We start from the raw sequence: 22,728 nt of genomic DNA on the forward strand, positions 1-22,728 counted from the left end.
CCTGTAGACATGGACCTTCGGAGATGCAGAGCCCAGCAGGTGTCGCCGTGTGCCTTCCCATGGGATGCTAAGCAAGCCAGAACCCAGGGTCTTGCCCCAGAGAAGCTAAGTGAAGGCTTAGAGAGAAAGCCACTAGTATCAGAAGCTGGAAGCAACTGAACCGGGAACAAGGACCCGCAGACGCCAGCCACATGTCTTCCTACGTGACAGACATCGGACTTTCTTGAGTCAAGGTATCTTTCTCTGGCTGCCTTAGTTTGAACATTTTGAAGGCCTTAGAACTGTAAACTTGTAACTTAATAAATCGCCTTTATAAAAGCCAGTCCATTTCTGCTATTTTGCATTCTGGCAGCATTAGCAAACTAAACCCCTTTACTGGAGGGTAGACTGTGTGGCTTTGTTGCTTGCAACCAAACAATTACTCCAGCGCCCCTGCCCTCCCTCTGCTCCCAGCCTCGGACAGAATTAGTTCGTCCCCTGACTTTGTCTGGTTAGTTGCATCTGAGCAGACAGCCCTTCCTACTAGGCTTGACAGCCCCAAAAGGGGGGATGGACAGTGGGAGGGGATACTTGGGGAGCAAGTGGCCAGTCCAGAGGCCCCAGCCCAGTCCTCCTAGCCTTTGTATTTTGGGATAAAAGAAAGCCTCCCAAGCCTTCCTCTCCATCCCTTCGGTCACCTGTGACCGTTAATGCCATGTGTCCACCCGGCTGGCCACAGGTGCCCAGGGATGTGGTCCAACGCCAGCCTAGATGTTGCTTGAAGGGATTTTATCAACGGGATTAGCACTGACAATCAGCTGTAAAGGATGGTAAAGGGGACAATGTTGGGGCACCTCCTTCCATCACTTGAGGGACTTAAAAGCAAAAAAAAAAAAAAAAAAAACCCAAAGCCAAAAGTCTGCCTCAAGATTACCCCACTCTGGTCTGAGTTTCCAGCCCGTCAGGCTCCCTTACCAAGCTCAGATTCAAGGCGGCGATGCTGACTCTTGCTGAAGTTTCCAGCCTACCAGCTTCCCCATTGATTTTGGACTTCCCACCCCCGACAGTCGCATGAGGCAATCCCCCAAAGCAGACACACGAAGAAATAAACAAACATGCCCACATATATGCTGTTGGCTCTATTTCTCTGGAGAACCCAGATACACCCCTTTCCCAGACCCGACCCAGCAGCAGGAGCTTCCAGTCCCGACCCAAGCTCCTTCTGAGAAGAGGTGCTGGTGGCTGCCCTCCCCCCCCCCCCCCGCCCCCCACACACAGCCACCCCCATCGCAGCTAACAGCAGCTCCCATCTTCCAGCTGCTCAGGCCAGAAACCTCAGAGTCATTTTGATTCCTCTCTCCAAATCCCATTGGCTCCACCCACAAACGTGTTGCAGAAAGTATCCTGGTTCCTGTCACAGCCGCCCGACTGGTCCCCTTGTTTCTGCCCTTACTACCCGATGGCCTGTTCTCAACTCAGCACCCAGGGGGCGCTTATTAAGAGGTCATGTCCGACCTTGTTATGCGCAAACCCTCCAGTGGCTTCCTGCTCAGAGTGACAACTAAAGTCCTTTCCTGGCCCCCGAGGCCCTCCACTACCCCACTGCCCGCCTGGAGACACCTGGAGAATAACGTTGACAGGCTGGCAGTTTTGTTTTTATTGGTCAAGAATGTCTTACAAAATCCACACCCCAGATGCCTGCCCTGCTCTGGCCACCCCCTGCCCTGGTCTCAACCCAGATGAGAGCTTCCTGGCCTCACCCAGGGGAGCCAGGCCGCAGCACCTTCGAGTGCCAGGGAAGGAGCAGAGGGAGGGAATATCCTTTTCTGCTTCTCTGCTCAGGAACAGAGGCCTGTGCCCAACCTGTGCAGGGGGGTAGGGGGTAGGGCAGGGGGGCAGGGTCATCCTCTTCCCTCCTTCGAGCCCCTGAACTGCCAACTTAGGCCCACAAAGGTCACAGCTGGGAAGGCCCGGAATCATCATCTGGTTAAATCTTCCCCAACCCCATTTTGCAGAGTGGAACACAGAGGCCCAAAGAGAGATTATGAGTTGCCCAAGGTCATGGGGTGACTTAGTGGTAGAGCAGGGACTGGGTCTCGGCTCCTCTCTGCACTTCGCTTCCTGGAGGTGGGAAGAGACTGCACGCTGGGGCCTGATGGTGCTCAGGGAAGGGGACTGCGAGGGCCAGACGCAGGAGGGACTGCCCAGAAGTGGTCTGGGAGCCCACGCACAGGGAAGACAGCTCTGGGGCAGCTGGGTGGGCAGCAGGCCTGGTCCACACTAGCGAGGCTGGCGCACGGCGCCCTTGGTGACCGCCCATGTGGCCTGCTCCGGAATGCGGGCTGGGTCCGTCAGGATACAGGTGGTTGTGCTCAGCTGGCGTAGGGAGTTCAGGACAGCTACAGGGAGAAACAGAGACAGCTCCTGGGGTCAGGGCCCCACACTTGAGGCTGAAGATGAAAGGATGGGTGGGAGGTTCCTGCTTGGCCAGTCTGCTGGCCCCTCCCAGGACCTCTGTCTACAGGTATGTGGGTGGTAGAGGACCATCCAGAGGGCATGGTGGGAAGGCCAAAACCCTAGGCTGGGTGAACAGCCACTGCCTGAGGCCTGGACCCTCCAGTGGGCTGGGGGGACCCCGGGCAGGTGGTTCACGTACTCGGCCGGAGAGCCGGCAGGGAGCAGTACTGGTCCAGCCAGGCCAGCGAGGTCTGGTGGAGGCTCTGCAGGCTGGCTGTGGACACCATCCCGTTGAAGGACTCGAACAGGGGCCGGATGAGGATGCTGAACTGGGCCCGGTCAAGGAGTAGCCTGTGGTCTTGTCAGTAGCCCCTCCCCCCCCCCCCCGCATGTACCCCCAACACCTGGCCCAGCCCAGGAGAGCCACTGTCTAACCTTGAACCATGCGGTTCCCGCTGCAGCCTCCTCTTCCTGCCAATGCCTGTCCAGCTCTCTGGCTCTCAAGCCCCTCCCCCTGGCTCCTCCTTGGCTCCACTCTGCTGGGCCAGACCCCACCCCTGGGTTTCCAGCCCTTTCTCAAACAAGAGCTTGACCCCAAAGCCAGGGCAAAGAGCAAGCTTCCATGTCCTCTCCAGGACCCACTCACCCCACTCGGAGTACAGGTGGTCCCAAATGGCCCTGTGCCATTTCCTGGGGGCAAGTCTGTACTCCCCTCACCTAGGGACTCCCCCCTCAGTTTTTTTCGGCTCATCACTGAGCAACCCTGCCAGCCAAGGTGCGCAGGGCCTAGAAGGAGGGGGCAGAACCAGAGCTCCCTCCGCACCTGGGGAGCAGCTCTAAGACACCCCCCACACACACACCCAGCTGGTACAGCTGACCCTGCCCTGGCTGTAGCTCCGGCCCTGCCCCGCCTGCCCAGCTGCCCCCCAGGGACCAGCCCGTGGGAGGATACCACCCAGAACTTCCAGTTGTGCAGCGTGCGAATCTGAACATAGTGATCAAACATGTCCCGCATCTGGTGGAAACGCTGGTGTGTGATGGGCACCCCGGTGGCAGGCAGCTGCTGCTGGCACAGGCTGGGGGCAGGGGGCGCGTCAGGGCTGGGGCATCCAGCGGCCGGACCCCCTGGCCCCGGCCCCGCCCGGGCCGGCCTACTTAATGGCAGCGTTGAGCTCCTCAATCTGGTCCCGTAGCCGCTGGGCCTCCTCCTGCATGGCTGCCCGCTCCTGCTGCAGCATGGCGATGTACTCGGCCGTCTTCTGCAGCGTGGTGGCTTTGCTCACCTGTGGGCGCCACCGGTGAGGGCTCAGGGTGCCAAAGGCGCGTCCGAGCCTGGAACCCACTGGGGCCCGGCGCGGGAGAGGGTGCTGGAGGGCCCTGGGATTGGATCTCGGAGAGGGGATCCTGGGGGCGCCGGCCTGGGCCGGGGCTCACCTTGAGGTTGGGCTGGGCGTGGAGCGTGCTCACCAGCCCGTGCAGGGTGTCGAACCCCAGCTTGATATTGAAGCGCCGCTTCTGCTCTGCGGAGATGTGCGTGATGCGCCGGTTCTCCGTCTTGGGGGACACGACGGGGTGAGCCAAGGAGGGAACCCCCGAGGGCTTGGGGCGGGGGCAGATGGATGCTGTGCTGGGGGACAGGGCGCCCACCTTGTTGCTGTCTGGACGACCCCGGCTTAGGGTGGGCTGAGGCGGGGAGACGCGGATGATGCTCAGAGCGCCTGGGCCCGGCATGGAGTTGAGCTCCCCAGACAGCCGCCGTTCTCCACCTGCGGCCAGGACACAGGCGACAGGCATGTCTGGCGGAAACTGATGCATCTGGTCACATTGCCCTGTCCCGCTCATCCTGCCCCCAGATGCAGTCCCCACCTCCCTCCAACTCTCCCTTCCATCCCCAAGAGTCCCCTAAACCCCCTAAGCCCTCTTTACCACTGGGTGCTGGGGGCGAGAGCCGCTCCACTTTGGGGACAATCAGGGGCCTGGGAGGGGCCGCTGCAGCCGGGCCTGGAGGTGGCCGGGGCAGTGTGGGGGCCAGGGTCGGAGAAAAGAAGGTGCAGGGGAACTCAGGGACCATCTCCTGCTGGGGTAGAGAAGGGTGCAGAGTTGGAGTGAAGGCCTTGGGCTGAGTCCCACCTCCCAGTGCCCGCCTTCTTACCGGGGACCCTGGGGGCCGGGGGCTGGGGCCAGACACAAGTGGTGGGTCCAGAACTTGCTCAGGCTTGGCTGTGGACAGGCAGAAATGTGACGGCCGCCAGGGCTGGCCCCCACCCCATCATATCCCTCCCCTCCTGAGAGCTGTCACTCCTCTGGGGAACCAGTCCCACTTCTCTGATTTCTGAATGCCCTGCCCCCACATCTGAGCCTGCCCCTTCACCCACTGCTCCCATGGGCTGCCCATTCCCCCATGGGTCCTCCCCTCCCCCCTTCCTTCCACCTTGTCCTTCCCATCTCACCTGCTGTGAGCAGCTGGGTGAGGCAGGGGTTGTTGCCTCCAGCAATGGCAGTGGCGCTGGCAGTGGCAGGGGCCAAGGTGGGGGGGCTGGGCTTCCGTCCCCTAGGGGATGAGGTGGGGGGCTTGCCACTGGGCTGCACACCCTTGGGCACTGTAAAGTGAGGCCCAAATGGGGGCTCCAGATAGCCCGAGGGCAGAAGATCTAAGGGGAAGGGGGATGGGGAGAGGCCTTGGACAGGCTGCGGGATGGGAGGGAAGGCTGGGGGAGCAGGTGGCGCTGGCACACCTGGGATAGGCGGGAGAGTAGGCAGGGGGAACTTGGGGGAGAAGAGAGCCTCTTCCTGCAGTGAAGCAGCGGGTGGAGCCATGGGAGAGAAGGGGGTTGCGGGGCAGGGCTCCAGATTCTGCTTCTTGGCAGGGGTAGGGTAGTGCAGGAGGGGTGGAGGGGTGGCATGGGGTGGGAGCTTGGGCTTGGGGTCTTCAGGAAGGAGGAAATCAGAGTTCAGGAAGGTACTGGGGTCCAAGGGGCCAGGGCAGCTGTTCCGAGCCTGGTTGGGGGGACAGACAGACAGACACTCAGAGAGCACGGGAGAAAACTGGCCCTTGCAGATACCCAGGCAGCCTCCTGCCCCAGCTGAGCTCTGGATTGGGCACAGGGGAGAGAGAGGAGAAATGACCACCTCCCTTTCCCCAAACACACACACAATAGGGAAACAATCTAATGACGGGAGAGAATGGAACACGTTTATGCACAAATCAGGCATGGGAAAGAGCACTGACATTCCTGCCTATCCATTCATCTGCCACATCAATTATCCACCCATCCATCCATCTACCCACCACCCATCCATCCATTCACTTACCTACATCTTCATCTACAAGTTAATTTATCTATCTCTCCACCAGCCCACTGGGGATTAACCTAATCACCAATCCATCCAACCATCTATTCTCTTTCCATTCATCCACCAACCCATTCATAATCCACCCATCTAACCACCAACCATGCATTCATAGCCATTTATCCACCCACCAGTCTCTCCACTGAGTCACCAAACTATTTATTCATCTACTTATACTTCCACTTGCCCTTCCAGGCAACCAAACACTTCCCTACGCATATATTCACCAACCCGCATATCTATCCACCTCTATCTAAAACCCCTCCGCCCAATCACCCACATACAATAAGCTCACTCATTGGGCAACCATTTTGCTCACTGGCTCACTCATTGGACAACCATTTAGTGCCCATTGTGTGCCAGAACTGTGCTAGGTACAGAGGACAGTCCAGTGGAGGAGAGGGACATCTCAGTAATCAACTACAATAGTGCCTGGAAAGTCTGATGAAGCAGGGAAGAGCCATCCAACCTAGCAGCAGGGAGGCAACATCTGAACTGGGGCTAAGAATTCTTAAGCCAAAATGGGCGAGTCACCGTTTCCTCAGCATCCATGCTCAGCACCTTTGGTTTGTGCTGTTCCTCCCATCTGGCTTGTCTCTACTGGTCTCTTCTTCCATCCAATCCTGACCCATTCACAAGCTTTCTAGGGGGGCTAGAATTCCCCCTCCTCCAGGAAGCCTTCCATCCGCACACAGCCTTCGGTGGAGGCCTACTCTGTGTTCTCCCTGCCCTCAGCCTCCCTGCCACAGCGCTCTTGTCTGGTTTCACGTCCCAGGGGGTTCTTGCTTCCCCAGCTGGTTCGTACCCTGGCAGAAATGGGGATCTTCCTTCCTCTCCAGCCAAGCACACTCAGGTCCTGACCCCCTCCAGGACACGGAGGGCATGGGTCAAGCAACCTAGCTCGCAGGGGGAAGGGGCAGTGGGCTCACCTGCAGGCGGCTGCCTGAGAGGGGGGCCATGCCTGAGGGGGCAGGGGGCACCTCCGGGCTCAGAATTCCATTGTTGAAGAGGGGATCAGCCATGGGGTCGAAGCCGGGGGGCTCCTGGAAGTTCAAAGGCGTGAGCGGCTGTGCAGGGCGGTAGTTGGCGAAGAAGTCTGTAATTCAGACACACAGGGTGGCAGCAGTCAGGCTGAGGCTGCGGGTGGGAAACAGTGGGAGGAGAGCGGGTCTGCTGCCCTCTCCCCAGGCCGGGCGGGCTGCGGGGTGGGGGCCAGCGGGCGCGGGCCAGCCTTCCCCAGGACATTGTGAAACTGGGAGAGTTTCTGTCTCACTCAGGGGAAGCAGCCACCGAGGCTTGGGTGGGATGGGCCCAAGTGGGTGACAGCAAGTGAGCGGGCGGTGTGGACGGGTGAGCAGGGACCCCAGGCAGCTGCCCTCCCACTGAGCCCCCACACTTTGGCTCCTGAGGCTCCCCTCCCCGTCCCCAGGCCTGGACAGTCTCCTTGCCTGCTCCCCTTGCCAGCTATGTTGGGGGGATAGAAAGAAAGGAAGTGGGGGGCAACAGAGACTGCCAAGGAGAGAAAGGGGTGGGCCCACGGGGAGGAGGTCTGGGGTAGGGAGGGGCGCCCGGGGCTGACGAGAGTTCAAGGGGTGAGTCAGCGGTGAGGAGGTCAGGAGGTCAGTGGGTCTGGGACAAGGGCGGCTTGTTGGAAGGTCAACAGGTGGTCCCACATGGTTGGGCCTCAAAGCGGGGTTGAAGGTCAGGGGTCACAGGGTAGCTCAGAGGCGGGGCAGGAGTGAGAAGGTGCTGGAAACCTGGAAGAGCTGGCGGGAAGGCGGACAGCTGATTGTTTGGGGTGCTGGTTGTGTAAGCCCCGGGCTATTCTGGTTTTGGGAAGCAGCTGCCTGTGGCCTAACCACATCCCGGGCCGGGTCCGCCCGCCGCCCGCTCCCTTCCGGACACCTTTCTCTGACCCTGACCAGCCTCTGGCCCGCGCCAGCGCCCCAGGCCTGCTTGGCTTGGTCAGACACCAGCCCACTTTGGCAGCCCCTCCCACCCCCCAGCCCTCAGTGGGGTCCCTTTTCCCACTGTTACCTCCCCGCCCCCAGAGCTGCTCAGGCCCCCCTCCCAGGAGCTCTCGCCAAGGAGGATCCGGTGTGGATTCGACAGGGTCACACAGGACCGAGAACCCCGCGGAGGTCAGACCTGTGCACACGTGGTGGGTGACCCTGCCTTGCCTGTGTGCCGCTGACTGCTGGGCTGCCCCATGCGCCTGCCCCGGGGTCCTCAGGGCTAAACTGTGTCTCTGCCAACCTGGCTTGTGCGTGGGCATGTCTGGTCTGTGCCAGCCTGAGTGTGCGCACGTGAACATACGTGTGTGTGCACACGTGTCTGAGTGTGTGTGTATGCCTGAGTGTGCGCATGCGTCTGAATGTGGGTCCATCCATGAGTGTGTGTCTGAGTGTGAGTGAGCATATGCCTGTGCCTGTGTGCATCTATCTGAGTGTGAGTTAGTGCGGGAGTGTGTGCACGTGTGTTTCTGAGTGTGTATGTGGGGGTGTGTGTTTCCTCAGCCAGGGGCCGGAAGGGATCCGGCCTGGGCCCTGCTGCTGGGGCCGGTGGCAGAGGCTGAGGGGTCACCGACCCCCGGGACCACGGGCTCAGTGTCAGGGCTCCCGAGCGTGGCCTGGGCTCTGGAACCAGCCCCAGAAGGCCACAGAGCCGCTCCCTGCCCGCCGTGGCCACTGCCCACCGCCCCCCAGGGTTTGCGCAGGGGTCTTGGAGGTGCAACCCATCTCCTCACTGCGTCCACAGCCTCCCCCTCCCCACAGGTTGCCTGAATTGCCCCCACCCCAGCAGCCACCGGGGTTGAGAGAAGTGGCCTCCTCACCCCAGCCACCCACTGAATCCTGACTCCCTCCCTGAGCCCCTGTTCAGCCCACTGATATGCCACCCCACCCTGAGCCCCCTCCTTCCACAAAGCCCTGGTCCCCTCCCGCACTGATACCCCTGTCCTCCCTGAGCCCCTCCCCTCACTGAATCCCCCTCCCTCCCCGAGCCCTGACCCCTCCCTGGGGGTTCCGGCCGGGGCCTCTCCACTGACAGCTCTTAGGGACGATCCCAGCACCAGCCCAGGTGGCGGTGGTGCACCCGGCCCCACGGGATCCACGCCCTCCCCACGGGGGCCCGCAGCAGCCAGCCTGGGGTGCGAGAAGTCACCCTCCCAGACAGGCTCAGCCCGGTCCTCAGCCCCTTCCTCACCTCGGCCGTCCCGCTTCTGCCCAGAACCTGGGGAGCTGGTCCCACCTGTGTCTGGGGCCCGTGTGCTGGGATGGGGCGGCCACCCCGGCAGGCTGGTTTGCTCCCAGGGCACTGCCATGGACACTTCTGCCCCCGACAGCCCCCAGCCAGGCCCGGGGCTGGGGCAGGGGCGGGGGTGGTTCCTCATTCCCTAGTCCCCGCCCCATAGGCCTCCACCTCCTGACTGACAGGCCCAGGGCCCAGTGGGGAGGGGTGGAGGGGTCACTGAAAACAAGCCCTTTATCCCCGAGACCCTTCTTCTGTGCCCAGGGCCTTGGCTGAGGCAGGCTGAGCTCTGGTGTTTCCCTGCCCCCAACAGAGCTCCAGAGGCCCCTAAATGTATGAATATGGGGAACAGCTGCCCAGATCTACAGCTCAGCGAAGAAAACAACATGGGGAAGTCTGCAAAATCAGACGCTTGTCCACTTGGCACTCACGCAGACGCGATGAGTACCTCGAGAGGGCCAGCTAAGAAACCAATAGGCTGGTGGCCCTGGGGTCAGGGGAGGGAGGCGGGGGGAGGGGCCTGCCCCACCTGAGACCTCCATGAAGTCATCCAGGCTGGGCTGCAGCGGCGTCAGGTCCGGCTGGATCATGTCAGCATTGCCGATGTAGGCTGGAGGGGGCAGCAGTGACGTCAGCAGCAGCAGGGAGGATGGAGTGGGGGGGGGCACCCAGCTCCCCCCACCCCCAGCCATCCTTCCCCGGCTGCCTGGATTCTCCCAGGCCTGGGCCTCTCTCTCTCTGACCCCTTGCCCAGGGTGCAGGCCCTCACCTTCCCCGGGGGGCAGCTCCAGGGGCGCGGGGCTAGACTGAGTGGTGGTGAACAGGGTGTCAGAGATGTCGGACAAAAAGCAATCGAGGTCCAGGAGCTGTCGCCCACCGGGCTCTTCCTTGGGGTCCCCCAGCAGCACAGGCACCACGCTGGAGAAGAGCTGCTCACACCATCTCTCTGGCGGGGGCCACGTCCCATCCGCCTAGGGAGACAGCCGTCTGTCCTGGGGGCTCTGCTGCCCCCCACTCCTGCCCAGTCTGGGGAAACAGTGGTCTCCCACTGCCCCCTGAGTGCCCTCTGGGTCACCCACTGCGTGAAGGGTGAAGTGGCCAGCCTGCCAAAAGACCCTCCGCACCCGACCCCTCTCCCTGCTGCCCGGAAGGTCACGGTCACTCCATCTGCCTCCAACAACACCCCCCTCCATGGAGACAGACCAGGATGGACTGTCGAAGTCCATGTCCCCTTCCCGCACCCTATACTTTTTCCTGCTGGGACCCGGTTCTCAGGGCTCTCTGCTTCCCTGGGAGCCAACACCTGTTCAGTCAACCAAAGGCTTGGGGTCTCCCCACTTCAGCGTCTTCCAAAGCTCCTCTTCCCAAGGGAAAGGGGCTCCAGCCAGAGGAAGGCTCCCCAGCCACTGCTCTACCTGCCCAGCCCCAAGTCATCAATTCTGTGTCCAGAGGATACCCACCTGCTTAGGGACCAGGAGATCCCCCTCCCTGCTGGACTTTCGGAGCTGTAGGGACATACAGAGCTGAACACAAGCTATCCCACATCAATGGGCCCCCACCCCCCACCCCCCTTTCCTCTTGGGACTCCCCCCCCCTCTACCCGGCCCGGGAGGTAAGGAAGGTGTGAGGAGACGCCGCGGCCACACGGTGGCGCTGTCAGCCCGGGTCTGCAGCGGAGGGCCTCGGCGGGGTCTCCCCAGAGCGGCGGGGGCGGGGCAAAGGTCCGAGGCCTCCCCTGGGCCCCGACTGACCCGCTTCTTGTAGTAGATGCGCCACTTGTGGTACTCGCGCATCACCACCTCGATACGCCGCTTCCAGTAGTTCCCCTCCAGGACCACGGCCTGGGGAGGGGAAGAGTGAGGGGCTCCGTGCGGGCAGGGAGTCGCACCACCCCAGTCCCCAGTCCCCACCCCTCACCCCATCCCCACTGAGCCAGGAGAAAGGGGCCAGGCTTGACGGGGCGGGCAGGTGGGCGGGCGGTCCCGAACTTCAGCTACCTCCGGTTTCCCATGCTCATCAGCCTCAGGCCCCTGCAGGGGGGTCACGAAGCCACACACGGGGCTCTTCCTCCGCTCCACATCTGGGGGAAGGGGGCCTGATCAGGGGCGCTTGAATCCCTGATTTCCCATCCCAAGGGGACTGGGACTCGAGTGACACACTGCAAAATCCTGTCTGGGCTTCCATGCCCAGATTAAGTGCCACCTCCTCCAGGAAGCCTTCCTGCCTACTCTAGCCCTCCCAGATTTCGCTCTCCTATGAGGTACTGTGAATTGAACCTTCCACACCTCCTCTGCCTCCCTCGGGAGCTAGTAGGTGCATAGCAAGGCTTGCCAAATGGGGCTGTCCCAGAGACCTAAATTCTCTCCTCTCATCTCAGAGAACCTCTCCTTGACCTCTTAGTCCTCCTCCCACTTCTCCCTTCCCCCAGTCTCCAATCCTGCCTCTCCACAGACTCCTTTCCTTTGTCCCATAAACACATCACAAGCTCTTTCTTATCTCCAAAACTTTGTTACTCCTAGAAGCTAACCTTCTGACCCTTTCCGCCAAATTCTGGAAGAGCTGTCTGTAAATACATGCCACCTCCACTCTCTCGCCTCCCCATCTTATTTGCATTCCCTGTAACTCGGCATCTGCCCCCACACCCCTCTGACCCAGCTCTGGAACTCAAGGCCCCTACCCTGTCCCAGTCCCAACCTCCCAGACCTCAGCTGCAGAGCACCCAATGAGCTCAGCATAGCGCCCACCTCCACCCTGAGCCCCAGGAAAGCTCTCTGCTTTCCTGCTTCCTTGACTACTTTTCACTGTCCCCTCTGCAAAGCGATCTCCAAATCTCTCTTATCCTGCTCCTTTCCAGCTCGACTCATTTCCTAGCTGCCTGGGGACCTTCCGCTAGGATGTTTTTAGGCTTGTCACACTCAGGATGTTTGGGAATTTCCCTCCCAAGCCTGAGCTTCTGGGTTGCTCTGATGCCAACGCTACCCACAAGCACAAAAGCCTCCCAGGGACAACCAGAATTCCTAGACTAATCCATGGACAAAGTGTTCACTTCCACAGGGTCTGTGATATGTCTTCCACTGTCCCTTTCGCTCCAGCATTTCACCCTCCAGGTCTGTTGTCATTCTCACCCGGACTTCCCAGTTTCTGGCCTCACAGTCCACAGCTCAGCTTTCAGCCCCTCCATGGCCTGGCCCCTGCCGGCATCTCCCACCTTCCCGTCTCTTTCATATGATCCACCTTGAAGCCAAATTGAGCTGTACCCCCCCATACATACACAGAGCCCACCTCTGGCTTCATTCCATATGGATTGCCCTTCCCTCCCCTGCTTTGTCCACATCATCCCACCCTTCAGGATGGTACCTCCTCCAAGAAGTCTTCCCTCCTTCCTTGGAGACCCTATGGTCCCGTCTGCCTCACTCTTGAGGCCCCAGCACTCTTCATGTAGCCTCACTTATTTTTTTGTGTGCCCGCCTCCCCACTGAGAGTAAAAGCGGGAGCTGTGCCCTTTAGCCCTGCATCTCTGTGTCTGGCACAGAGACTGGCACCCAGTAGACCTCTGCTGGAGGCAATCATGCGACCCACCCCCCGTCGACTTTTCCTGCCACCCCCCAGAAAGAAGACAATCGTTGCCCCTTCATAGGTATCCAGGAGGGTCCATCCTGCCTCAACACACTTCACCTGGGACAAATGAGAACATGGAGGAGGGAAACCCCCAGAACATGACATTTATTGGGACTTGCAGCAGCATCTGCAAAGTTCTGTCCGGAAGGAGTTTCCAGACAAATGCCCACAGGAGAGGGGGAGAAGTTTGATTTGGGTGGCAGAGTATGGCTCAGACACGAGCCCTTTGATTATAGACTCCCAGGGGGTTAGAGCAAGGAAAGGTCCCAAAAAGGATCTGCCCTGGGTCTCCCAGATGAGATTAAGATTGTTCGGGGACCTCAAAGACTCAGGGCTGAGCGTGTCTAGCCTTGCTCTTCCCTGCCCCTCCCAGGGACTCTGTCCTCTGGACAGAAGGATATTGATAACGTGGCTTCCTGGGGCTGGGGCAGGCTTTAGTTAATATTTTTTGATGCTGGTAAATTCAGCGATTTACTCCGCCACCTAACGCTTTACGCTTTGCACTTAAGCTGGGACAGGTATGGGAGTGAATCAGGGCAGTCACAGCTTTTCCTGGAGATAAGGAAAGCACATAAATGAGATGAGATAACACTAGGGGGAAAGTCCTTCTTTTCCATGAGAGGTGCAAAGTGCTCCAGGAGCTCAGAGGAGACCTGGGTCGTTGTGGAGCTGGGTTGATCAAGGAGGAAGGGTTCCTGGAGGCCAGGAGCCTGCAGAGGGGCAGTAGGCCGGTTCTAAATTGAGCCAGGTGGCCTTCTTGGCTTAACCACAGGCACCGGCAGAGCAGACCCCCACCCCTGCCCCTCCCCTGAAGCCCACCTTCCAACCTTTGGTACTCAGGGATCGGGATGGGTCCTGGCATTTATTATATGACAACCATGTGCTGCCACTATTAGCACAATAATAACAAATCCCAGCAGCTCACCTCAAGGGACACTTTCTGGGTTCCAGGCCCTGTGCCAAGATATGGATGATCTCACTGAAAATTCAGGACAAACTTCAGCAGGAGGACCTATTATTATCCCATTTTACAGATAGGTAAGCTGTGGCTCAGGTCTCACAGCTAGGAAGTATTAGAGGAGGACTCAAACCCGGCTCTGTCTAACACAGAACATGGAGTCCTGCCAGCAACTTGTGCCATAGCTGGAGACCAGGGTCTGTTGGGGAGAAGAAGCACCCCAGGAAGTAGCATGCCTTGGCTGTCATCAATTCCTACTGCAGAGGGAAGGATGCTGGCTCCTGCCTGCCTAACAGCTCCTTTGTTTGTCCAAGGCTTGTTCCGAGAATTCTCAGAAATTGCAGAGATCGGAGAAAGCATCCCAAAAGGCAAATTGCATCCAGTTCCCTGAAGACCCCATCCACTGCCCTCTGGAGATGTGTCTTTTTAGGTGAGGGCTGGAAGCTGGCCAGATGGGAGCAGTGGCAAGAGCCCCGGGCTCCTGCCAGCGATAGCTGGCTCTGTTCCTCTTACACGCTGCCACCCTGAACAAGCCATTCACCTCCGGGCCTCAGCTGCTCATCCATTCATCCATAAAATGGGGGTAATAATATCTCCTGCCCAGGGGCACTGGGAAGCCTTAAACAAGATGATTTATGAAAGTTCCAGGTACAAGAATAGAAACCAGAAAACGCTCCCTCTCTCTGCTTTGATGGAGCACAGCGGGTAGGGGCAGGGGTGTTCAGGGTACAGAGAAAACTGTGTGTTTGGTCCTTCCAGATTGTGTTCTTAGCTCAGTGCAACCTTTGACCTTGTAGCGGAACCTAACTGAGCTGGACAAGGTCCCAATATGGGGCTCAACTGGTCTGAGGCACCCCAATCTCTGCTGCTCTGACGCCAGGAGGTAGGTCCTATATCCCCAAATGACTCAGCCCTCCTCAAGGGCAAAATGTGACTCAACCATCATTTACTGAGCACCTACTGTGTGCCAGGCCCTCTCCTGCTGGCTATTCCCAGGCTAACCGTGAAAGGGAGTCGTGCTCCTGGCCTCATTTTACAGATGAGGAAACAGATTAGAGAGGCTAGGCAACCTGTTCACAGTCACACAGCCAGCAAGAGACAGAGATGGTGTGGAAACCAGCTCTGGGTGGCTCTAAGTCCAGAGTCCCTTCCACCAGACCCTCTCTGGGCCCCCTTCTCCCCAATCTTCAGGGCAGGTGTTCAGTAAGGGCTTTAAGGAAAGGCAGGTGGAGACTCATGATGGGTCCCCGGCACCCCCACTTGTAAGGCGGGCATGTGACTGCCCCGATAGTGTCTAAGGCCCCTTTTCCCTGCGACCTTCGCAGCCCCTGGCAGCACTAATGAAATGCACAATGGACTTTGAGCTGTCCCCCAAATCTCAGCCCACCTTAGAGCTTCTTAAGGTGGGCACAGTGGAGTGCTTCCTTTTGGAACACATTCCCCAAGACCCTCCAGGGACACAGGTGCTGGGAGTCTGGTCTCCCCAAAAGGCCAGCAGAGTGCCCAGGGAGAGACCCCAGCTGGGGGCAGAGGCCCCTCGTGCCCACTCACACTGGATGTACCAGGCCCTCCAGATGGCATTGTTGAGGCGGATCTTGTCCCGGCAGAGCAGCTTGAGGCCTTTGAAATTCTTCCACTTGGGAGAGACCAGCTTGCCACTGTCAGGGGAGGGGATGGACAGCTGGGTCAGGGGGGTGGGGGAGGGGGAAGAGGCGGGATGGGGTGGGGGGGCTTCAGCAGGTGCTGGCCCCACACTCTCCCTGTGCGCTTTGCACTTATCTATGAGGGGCAATTTGAGGGACCAGTTGATCCCGTCCCTAATTTCCAACCTGCCTGAAATTCCTAACCGAGGAGTCAGTCTTGGAAACTACCTTGCAGGGCCCCATTAGTCCTTACATTCTTGGAAAGACTTGGCTAATCTCCCATCAGGACTAAAGCCAGGGCTGCAACCTGCTTATTAGCTCAGTCCTTGTAGCCACAAAGCCCAGTGGTATCCCAGGCGTGTCTCCCAGCCCCACGGGCCAAGGTCTTAGACCCATTTCTTGCTTAAGAAACTAAGGGCCAGGAAGGAAAAGGTCCCATGGCTGCAACTCATTAGGATCCCGTGGCCTTTCCTCCTGCGGGCCCTCAGGCTCAGGAGACGTCCGCGGCAGGGTTAAGTAGGCCTGGGTGGAGAAGGGCACCTCTTCCCCGCCCTGGCCTCGGAGCAGCGAGGCACCACTTTCTCACTGCCTCAGGATGGCCGTGTGGCCCAAGCTGGACGGTGTAACTCTTCTCAGGTTCAAGTGCAAGACCGAAAGCCACGAGGGCCCAGAGGAAGGCAGCTAGAACGGTGGAATGGTGGGCAGTGAGGAGACAGCATCACTGACCAGGTTAGTCACACCCACAGTGGGTGGGAGGGGTTTTCACCCTCAGGATCCTGCTAGACACAGTCCAAGTCTGCCACCTCCAGGAAGCCCACCCAGGAGGTCAAGATGGTCAGGGTCTCAGCCCCCTGCTGGCTCCCCACCCCCATCCCCATACTACTCCACCTTCTCCAACCCTTGCTCACATGGGAAATTGAGCTCCCGCCCGCTCCCACCTCAGTTAGGCTTTTTCAGAAAGCCAGGCCTGCTGCCTTCACCGGGGCCTCTGCCCTTCCCCGTGGGAGGTAGAAGATCCTGGGGGTGGGAAGTCAGGTTCCTCGGCCCCTCTCCCCGCAGCCTTTCAGGTGCATGGGTCACTGGGCCCCCTCTCCTTTCTGGTCTCCAAGCTCCCATGTTTGCTTTGGGGCTGAGGGGTGGGGGGTGGGACGGCTGCCCCAGGGAATAACAGGCTTCATTACCCAAATAGAGTACATAACCCAGGCACCCCTGCTGGGCTTCCTCCCTCCTGGGGTGACATCAACACCATCTGCCCTGTGGGGAGACACAGGGGGGTGGTGATGTGCTCATGCTAACTCTGACTCTGACTCGGGGGCTAGCTTCTTTTGGGGGAGATTCCTGGGGAGTTGCCCTTGCCTGGGCCCACCAGCCTGCCTGCCTTCCGTCCGCCGCCTCCCTGCTGAAAGTGTGGGTTTGTGACCCAGGCAGGGCTGGGGCAGATGAGACAGTGACCACGTGTAGGACAGGAGGAGAAGACGTGGTCTGCACAAGGCCGGGCAGCTGGGAGGGGAGCAGGGCAGCAGGGGCCAGCCTTCAAGAGCTTCTAAGCCCATCGAAAATGTGGAAATCTTGGCGCTGGGCTCCTCCCCACCCCTTAACCTCCCAGGGTTCCCCTTAAAGTGCCCACGACAGGGTCCTGAGCTCCCTCTTTCCATAGCCAGCGGTGGCCGTGAGAAAGGGCTTTCTTGGTCCTCCAGAACCTACCTCCCTTGGGGCTTCTACCCCTGGGGCCACAGGACAGGGGAAGTCGGGCCCACACTGCCCAGGCCATGGGCTGCTGGGTTGCACCCACCCACTTCTGTGCACTTTGCCTCAGGGTCCCACTCCTGAGATGCTCTGGCTTCTACAATTCTTGCTCTTCCAGGGAACCCCTGTAACTGGGGTCTTTGAAGAGAAAACACTGTCCCAGTTTGAGCCTCTGTGTTTTCCCCTACCAAATGCGAAAACCCACGGCTCCTAGGCACCCAGCCTCCTCCAGCGCTGGCGCTTAGGCTCCCACCCAGGGCCCAGCAGAGAGATTTAATATTTTGGGTGTTCGGGGAATAATCAAACTGTCCCCGATCAGGGTTCCATCACCTCCTAATCAGCCTCTCAGAGGGGCAGTTTTGGGCTGTGCTCTGTCCCCTACCTTGCCACCTTCCCATGTCACCTATGTCAGGGGTAGGTCAAGGGCCAGGCAGAGTAGCGTTCAGTAAAAAGCAGTAAGCTGAGGCTGGAGAAATGGGAGACTATGGGGGAGCCAGGGGTGGGGGGAGGGGTGCCTGCATCCGGTGTGCCGGGACCTGAGATGCCCTGTCCGAGGCGGTCCCGTGATCCCCCGGGGGGGGGGAAAGGGACGGGAATTTGAACTTTCCTCATCGGTCCGGCGCCCTGGACGATCAGGTTGCAACACGACCTGGGCCCGGGGCCAGGGCCTGTGGGCCAAGGTTACATCGCCTCCAGCCAATGGGGTCGAGGCTCGGCGGCCGCGGTGTGTGTGTGTGGGGGGGCGCGCAGCACTCCCACGCGGTTCCCCACCCCCTTCCGCGGCTCCGGCTTCAGGGCGGCAGGTGCCGGGGCCCCCAGCCGCGGTTCTCAGACCCCGAGGCGGCGCCGCGGAGGAAGAGGAATATTTGCACAGAGGAAAAGATCAAGGCCGGGCGACAGCCCTGTCTGCCCCCGGGCTCTCTGTTGATAGTTTCTCCTGATCCCTGCGCTCCGGGGAACTTTGCTCCAGGGCACTGGGCCAGGACCCCAGTTCGCGCCCTCCCCGGGGACGCGGGCGTGGAGCGGAGGCGAAGCGCTAGGCAGGGGTCTCGGGCAGCCTCCCCGGGCACCCGTCCCGCGCGGCGTGCAGCACCCCCTGTCGGGTCTGCAGGGCCCGGAACCTCGGCGACCTGCACCTCTCCGGGACCACCTGGGGCGCCCTCCTCCTGCCACCCAAGAGGAGGGGTCCTGGCTGTTGGGGGTGGTGGTGGAAATGGAACGGGGTCAGTTTCAGTCGACGTTGGCTAGGAACTGGGACACCCAGGGGCGCGGCGGGTGGTATCGCGAGGGTGCAAGAACAGAGCGGGTCTGGGCCCGGGCTGCTGGGGAGGGAGCCGAGGGCTGCAGCAGGCGGGTGGCCCTGGAGTGGCCGGTGGGGACTGCCCGGTATCCTGGGAACGCGAGGGAGGCCCTGGTGTTTCTTTGGGGGTGGAAGAGCCGGAACCGGGTAGAGGGACCCGACGTGGGCCGACGGAGGTCGAAGTGGAGGGCAGGGTGTCTGCGCCCCGAGAGGGGGAGGTGGGTAGTGGCGGGGAAAAGGTGGGGGCCAGGAATGGGAACCAGGACGTGCGCAGGCTCGTCGTCGGGGGCCGATGGCGCTGGGGAGGGGGTGTCCAGGGCGTGGCCGGCGTCTCCAGGAGCAGCCGGGGACCGAGGCCCGGGGCGGGGCGGGGGTGCGCGGGGTCCCGCCACCGAGAGCCGAGGCTGTCGGGCCCCGACGCCGCCCTCACCTGTAGGCCAGGCTCATGCACTCGAAGAGGCGGGTAAGTGTGGGGTCGATGCTGCGCGGCCCGAAGTCGCCGAGCCCCACGGGCCCCTCGTGGTCGCGCCGCCGGGTCAGCGAGTCGCTGTGCGGCGACGACACCATAAAATGACCGCTGTGGATGACCTGCGAGCGGAGCAGCCCGCCCGCGCTGCGCCGGGGGCTCGGCTCCTCCACGTCTGTGTCCGAGTCCGTGTCCGGGCTCGGGACGACCCGCGGGCTCTGCAGGTCCACGGCCAGACCCGCCAGCGCCCCGGCCATGGTCCCCGCCGCTGTCGCCTCGCTGGGCTCTACTGAGCCGCGGCGCAGCTGACCGGACCTGGCAGCCTCATTAGCATAACCCCACCCCCGGGGCGGCTTAGTGGGCGGGGACCCGGAGTGGACGGGGCGGGGCTAGCGAGGCTTCCTCAGTGAGCCCGGGGGCGGGGCCGCGAGCTGGACAGGGGAGGTGGTCCCTGTCTCCTCTCCCACCTGTTCCTCCAACCCTCCGAGTCCTAATGGAACCGCCCCTCCTCATTCCTAAAAAGGGATCTCGGGATGAATTGACTGTCGGTCCTTCACACCTCAGACTGGAAGCACCTCAGTGATTTGTGCTTCCCCTCCCTTGTGGCCTAACTAGTAGCCCAGTACCCCACTAACTACTCCCCTCATCTAACCACCACCTCCCTGCCTCATGGCCACGATGGCTGCAAGTCACTATCGTGACTGCCACCTGTGCAGAGAGGCCCAGGGGTTCCGTGAGTGGCAGTCCTGCTGGGCCACGCGGATGGTTCCCCGGATGCACCAGGGCTGACAAGGTAGCCTGTCCAGGCAGGTGGGCTTAGGAGCCCCGGGCCCCTCTCCCACTGACCCTGGGGTTCACCTTCCCTGCTTCTGAACACCCTCTTCTTTCCCAGGGGACAGAAACCAGACTGGGCTGATGCATTCACACTTGCCACCTCACTGAAGCCTTTAACAACCTCAGGGGCAGGTGGTCATCACCCCACTTCAGAGGGAGCTCCCGGACACCCTCAGGGGCAGAGAAACTCCCTCTAGAGAGGGACAGCCACAAGGCTTGGCCTAGATTTCCAGACCGCCCACCCAGTGCTGTCCCTGCTGGGGAGGATGAAAAGCAAATGCTAAAGGGGCAAGCAGATAAGAGACAGAATAGTTACTTATCTGCTATAACTTCTAGGGAAGATTTTTTTAGACTCACTTCTTAGAGTTTTTCTCCCCTCTCCAAGATGAGTAATGTTACCCTTCAATAATGGTTCATTTCAAAGAATAATATGCATCTACTGTGTTTAAGGAACTCTGCTAGACACTGGAGATCCAGTGACGAAAACACAACTGTGGTTCCTTCCTTTAGGAACCTTATATTCTAGCAATTCCTTTTTGGTCTGTGCCCACCAGCTCTCCCCCTACTCGGCCCTTTTAATATTTATAACTCTCAAATTTCTCTCCTCAGGCCTCTTCTCTCACTGGGAAACCCTACTCACTCCCAGGCTTCAGTCCACATTCGCATGCAGAGTTCCCACATTCATATCTTAAATCCAGCCCGTTTGGTTACTAACAAAAGATTCAAGGTCCTCAATATACTTGCCTCAACTTTTTCACTCTTATCTTCTTACTCCCTCTTAATTCCCTGTGTTCCCGCCACCCATAAAAGGATCCCAGTTGAGACTTTCTTGTTCTGGTTTTGTCTTTTTAATCTGTTTTGTTCATAGATTATTTCTAAGTGCCTACAACAGTATTTGGTACATATTAGTCATCAATAAATATTCATTAAATTAAAAAAAAAAGCAGGGCGGGCGGCGGTGGCTCAGCGGGCAAGAGTGCTTGCCTGCCGTGCCGGAGGACCCCGGTTCGATTCCCGGCCCCAGCCCATGTAAAAAACAAACAAACAAACAAAATATAATAAAACAAGAAAATGTTTAAAAATGTTTCCCTTTCTTCCTCCCTTCCTTCCTTCTCTGTCTTTAAAAAAAAAAAAAAAAAAAAAAAAAAAGCAAATGGCAATCGCCCTCGCTTTGTCACATGTGTGGTTGATGCGCGCCCACCTGAGCCGAGGGAAAGGGGGAGGAGGCAGTCAGCCGAGGCCGGAGGTGGAAAAGGGCCACAGGGCTTTCCTCCAGACCGCAGCATCTCAGCGCAGCAGAGCTCTTTCCTGAGGCTGCTCACACCCACCTCCCCTGGCCGGGAAGCCTCTGTCCCTGCTGCGCAGTCACTGTGCATTCCTGAGGGTCCGGCTGCCTTCCTCTAATCACTGGCTGCTGCCCAGGGCAGGGGTACATTCTCCTTGCCGATCTCTGCCGTGCCCTGGGAGCTCCATCCCCAAATGGCCCTCCTGGGACCCTTGACTGACAGTCATCACTTACCCCTTCTGGGCCCGTCCCCTGGTCTTGTGGCTTCTCCCCTAGACTGTGGTCTGGAGGCAGGACTTGTTTTCCAGGGGCTCTGCAGCTCCTGCTTCCCCTCAGCAGGCCCCGGGGACTTGGGGACCACTCGCAGAAAGGGCTATTGGGCACTAGAAGGCGCTGGCGCAGTGGGCTTCCTGGAGGGCGGGGATGGGGGTAGTTAGCAGGGTCCCCTCTCTCCAGTACCCTGAGCCTAAGTCAGGGGCCCCGGCTTTAGCCTTGTCCTGCCTCTAATTTCATGAATGACCCAGGCAAATCTTACTCGGCATCTGTTTCTCACTTGCATGTATTCAGTGATTTCTTAGGGCCCCACAGCTTTACCCCTGGAGCTAAGTCTGCATCATCCATCCCTCCAGCTCACCCCACCGAGACCTCCCCTGGGCCTCCTGTCCCCAGGGGGACATTTCCCAGTTGACTCCTGCAGTGCCAGAGATGTTCCCTTGAGCTGGGTCTGAGCAGGGTGAGAGGGCAGCGGCTGGTTTCTTCCCCCCCACCCCGCCCCCTGCATCTCCCTACCCATCAGTTGCCCCTCAATGGCCCCCGCAATTCGTTTCTGCCCTCCTCAGGACCCGACAATGCCTCTGAAGGCCTGAGAGCTGAACAGACTGGAGTCCTCCGTTGTGGGCTAAATTGTACAATAAATGTAAGGAAGGCCCTGAATTCTGATTTCAACCATGGTGACATCTTCCATTCTTTCTTTCTGAAATATCAATTACTGAAATTGGGGAGGGGGGTGGCTTTGCAGGGGACTTGAGTCGTGTGTCACCTGCCTGTCCAGCCGCCCCCAAGCCCATCCATCTGGACGTTTGGTGGCACCTTCCAAGGCATCGTGCCAGACGCTTGAACCATCAGCTCTAACCCTGTCAAAGTGACTTAAAATCACCTCCACTTCACACTGGAAGAACCAGGCTCAGGCAGGGGAAGCATTTGTCCTAGGTCCCACAGCTAAGAGAGGGGAGAGTCGATGGGACCCGGAAACCCAGGCTCCTTCACCCATCCGGGCCACCACCCTCTCCTCTTATGAGTCCAGCCACAGTGGGCTTGGAGGGGTAAAAAAATGCTGCAGGGACACAGGGTGGCTCGGTGGGGGGATTCACAGCCAGCCCACAGTGCCCTTCCCAGGCTTGGCGTGAGCTGGCCTGGCTCAGCCCCTTGCTCCCTTTTCCCATTTGGCTCTGTCACCCACTGCCCCACGTTGCTAGCCTCTCTCTATAGACACGCCTTGTTCCTGGACTGGGAAGCCCTGGCCGCACCCCATCATGTGTCATCACGCCTTCCTTGCCTCCCAGCTCTCAGCACTCCTCGCTCAGAGCGCACATCCACGTCCGGAAAGCCTGCCCATCCTTGGAGTGCCACCCCCTCCAGGATGCCCTCCCCAAGTTCCCCAGGTTAATAATACCTCTGAGTTCCCACAGCTCTTGTCCCAATGCGTTCTGCTTTGCGTTTACCCTGTGGAGTGCTCACGCCTCTCTTTGCCACTAGGTGGCGAGTTCCCGAAAGCAAGACTCGTCTTATTTCTCTCCACAGGCCTTTTCCCCTCAAGTGAGAATGAGCAAATGGGTATTTGTT

At 59.6% G+C, this 22,728-nt stretch overlaps 1 protein-coding gene across 3 annotated transcripts; it reads right to left on the bottom strand.

Moving 5' to 3' along the window:
- Positions 1 to 1,274: 1,274 nt before the first annotated feature.
- Positions 1,275 to 19,039, bottom strand: MLXIPL (MLX interacting protein like). Of its 3 annotated transcripts, none has more exons than XM_077140937.1 (17): positions 18,732 to 19,039; positions 15,164 to 15,270; positions 11,034 to 11,116; positions 10,788 to 10,877; positions 10,497 to 10,541; positions 9,806 to 10,007; positions 9,566 to 9,646; positions 6,717 to 6,883; positions 4,887 to 5,433; positions 4,589 to 4,656; positions 4,363 to 4,510; positions 4,084 to 4,202; positions 3,871 to 3,990; positions 3,592 to 3,719; positions 3,389 to 3,512; positions 2,636 to 2,765; positions 1,275 to 2,378 (listed from the first exon to the last, which is right to left on the bottom strand). In XM_077140937.1, exons 1-17 carry the CDS (start codon positions 19,022 to 19,024, stop codon positions 2,260 to 2,262), a joined length of 2,571 nt encoding a protein of 856 aa, XP_076997052.1. In that variant the 5' UTR covers positions 19,025 to 19,039; the 3' UTR covers positions 1,275 to 2,259. The 3 variants fall into 3 exon arrangements, with proteins under 3 accessions (XP_076997052.1, XP_076997051.1, XP_076997053.1); XM_077140936.1 differs by having other exon boundaries at positions 4,363 to 4,513; XM_077140938.1 differs by lacking the exon at positions 11,034 to 11,116 and having other exon boundaries at positions 4,363 to 4,513; positions 18,732 to 18,838.
- Between the last annotated feature and the right edge of the window lie 3,689 nt (positions 19,040 to 22,728).

The sequence above is a fragment of the Tamandua tetradactyla genome, chromosome 23 (assembly GCF_023851605.1).
Source record: "Tamandua tetradactyla isolate mTamTet1 chromosome 23, mTamTet1.pri, whole genome shotgun sequence".
Taxonomy (NCBI): Eukaryota; Metazoa; Chordata; class Mammalia; order Pilosa; family Myrmecophagidae; genus Tamandua; species Tamandua tetradactyla.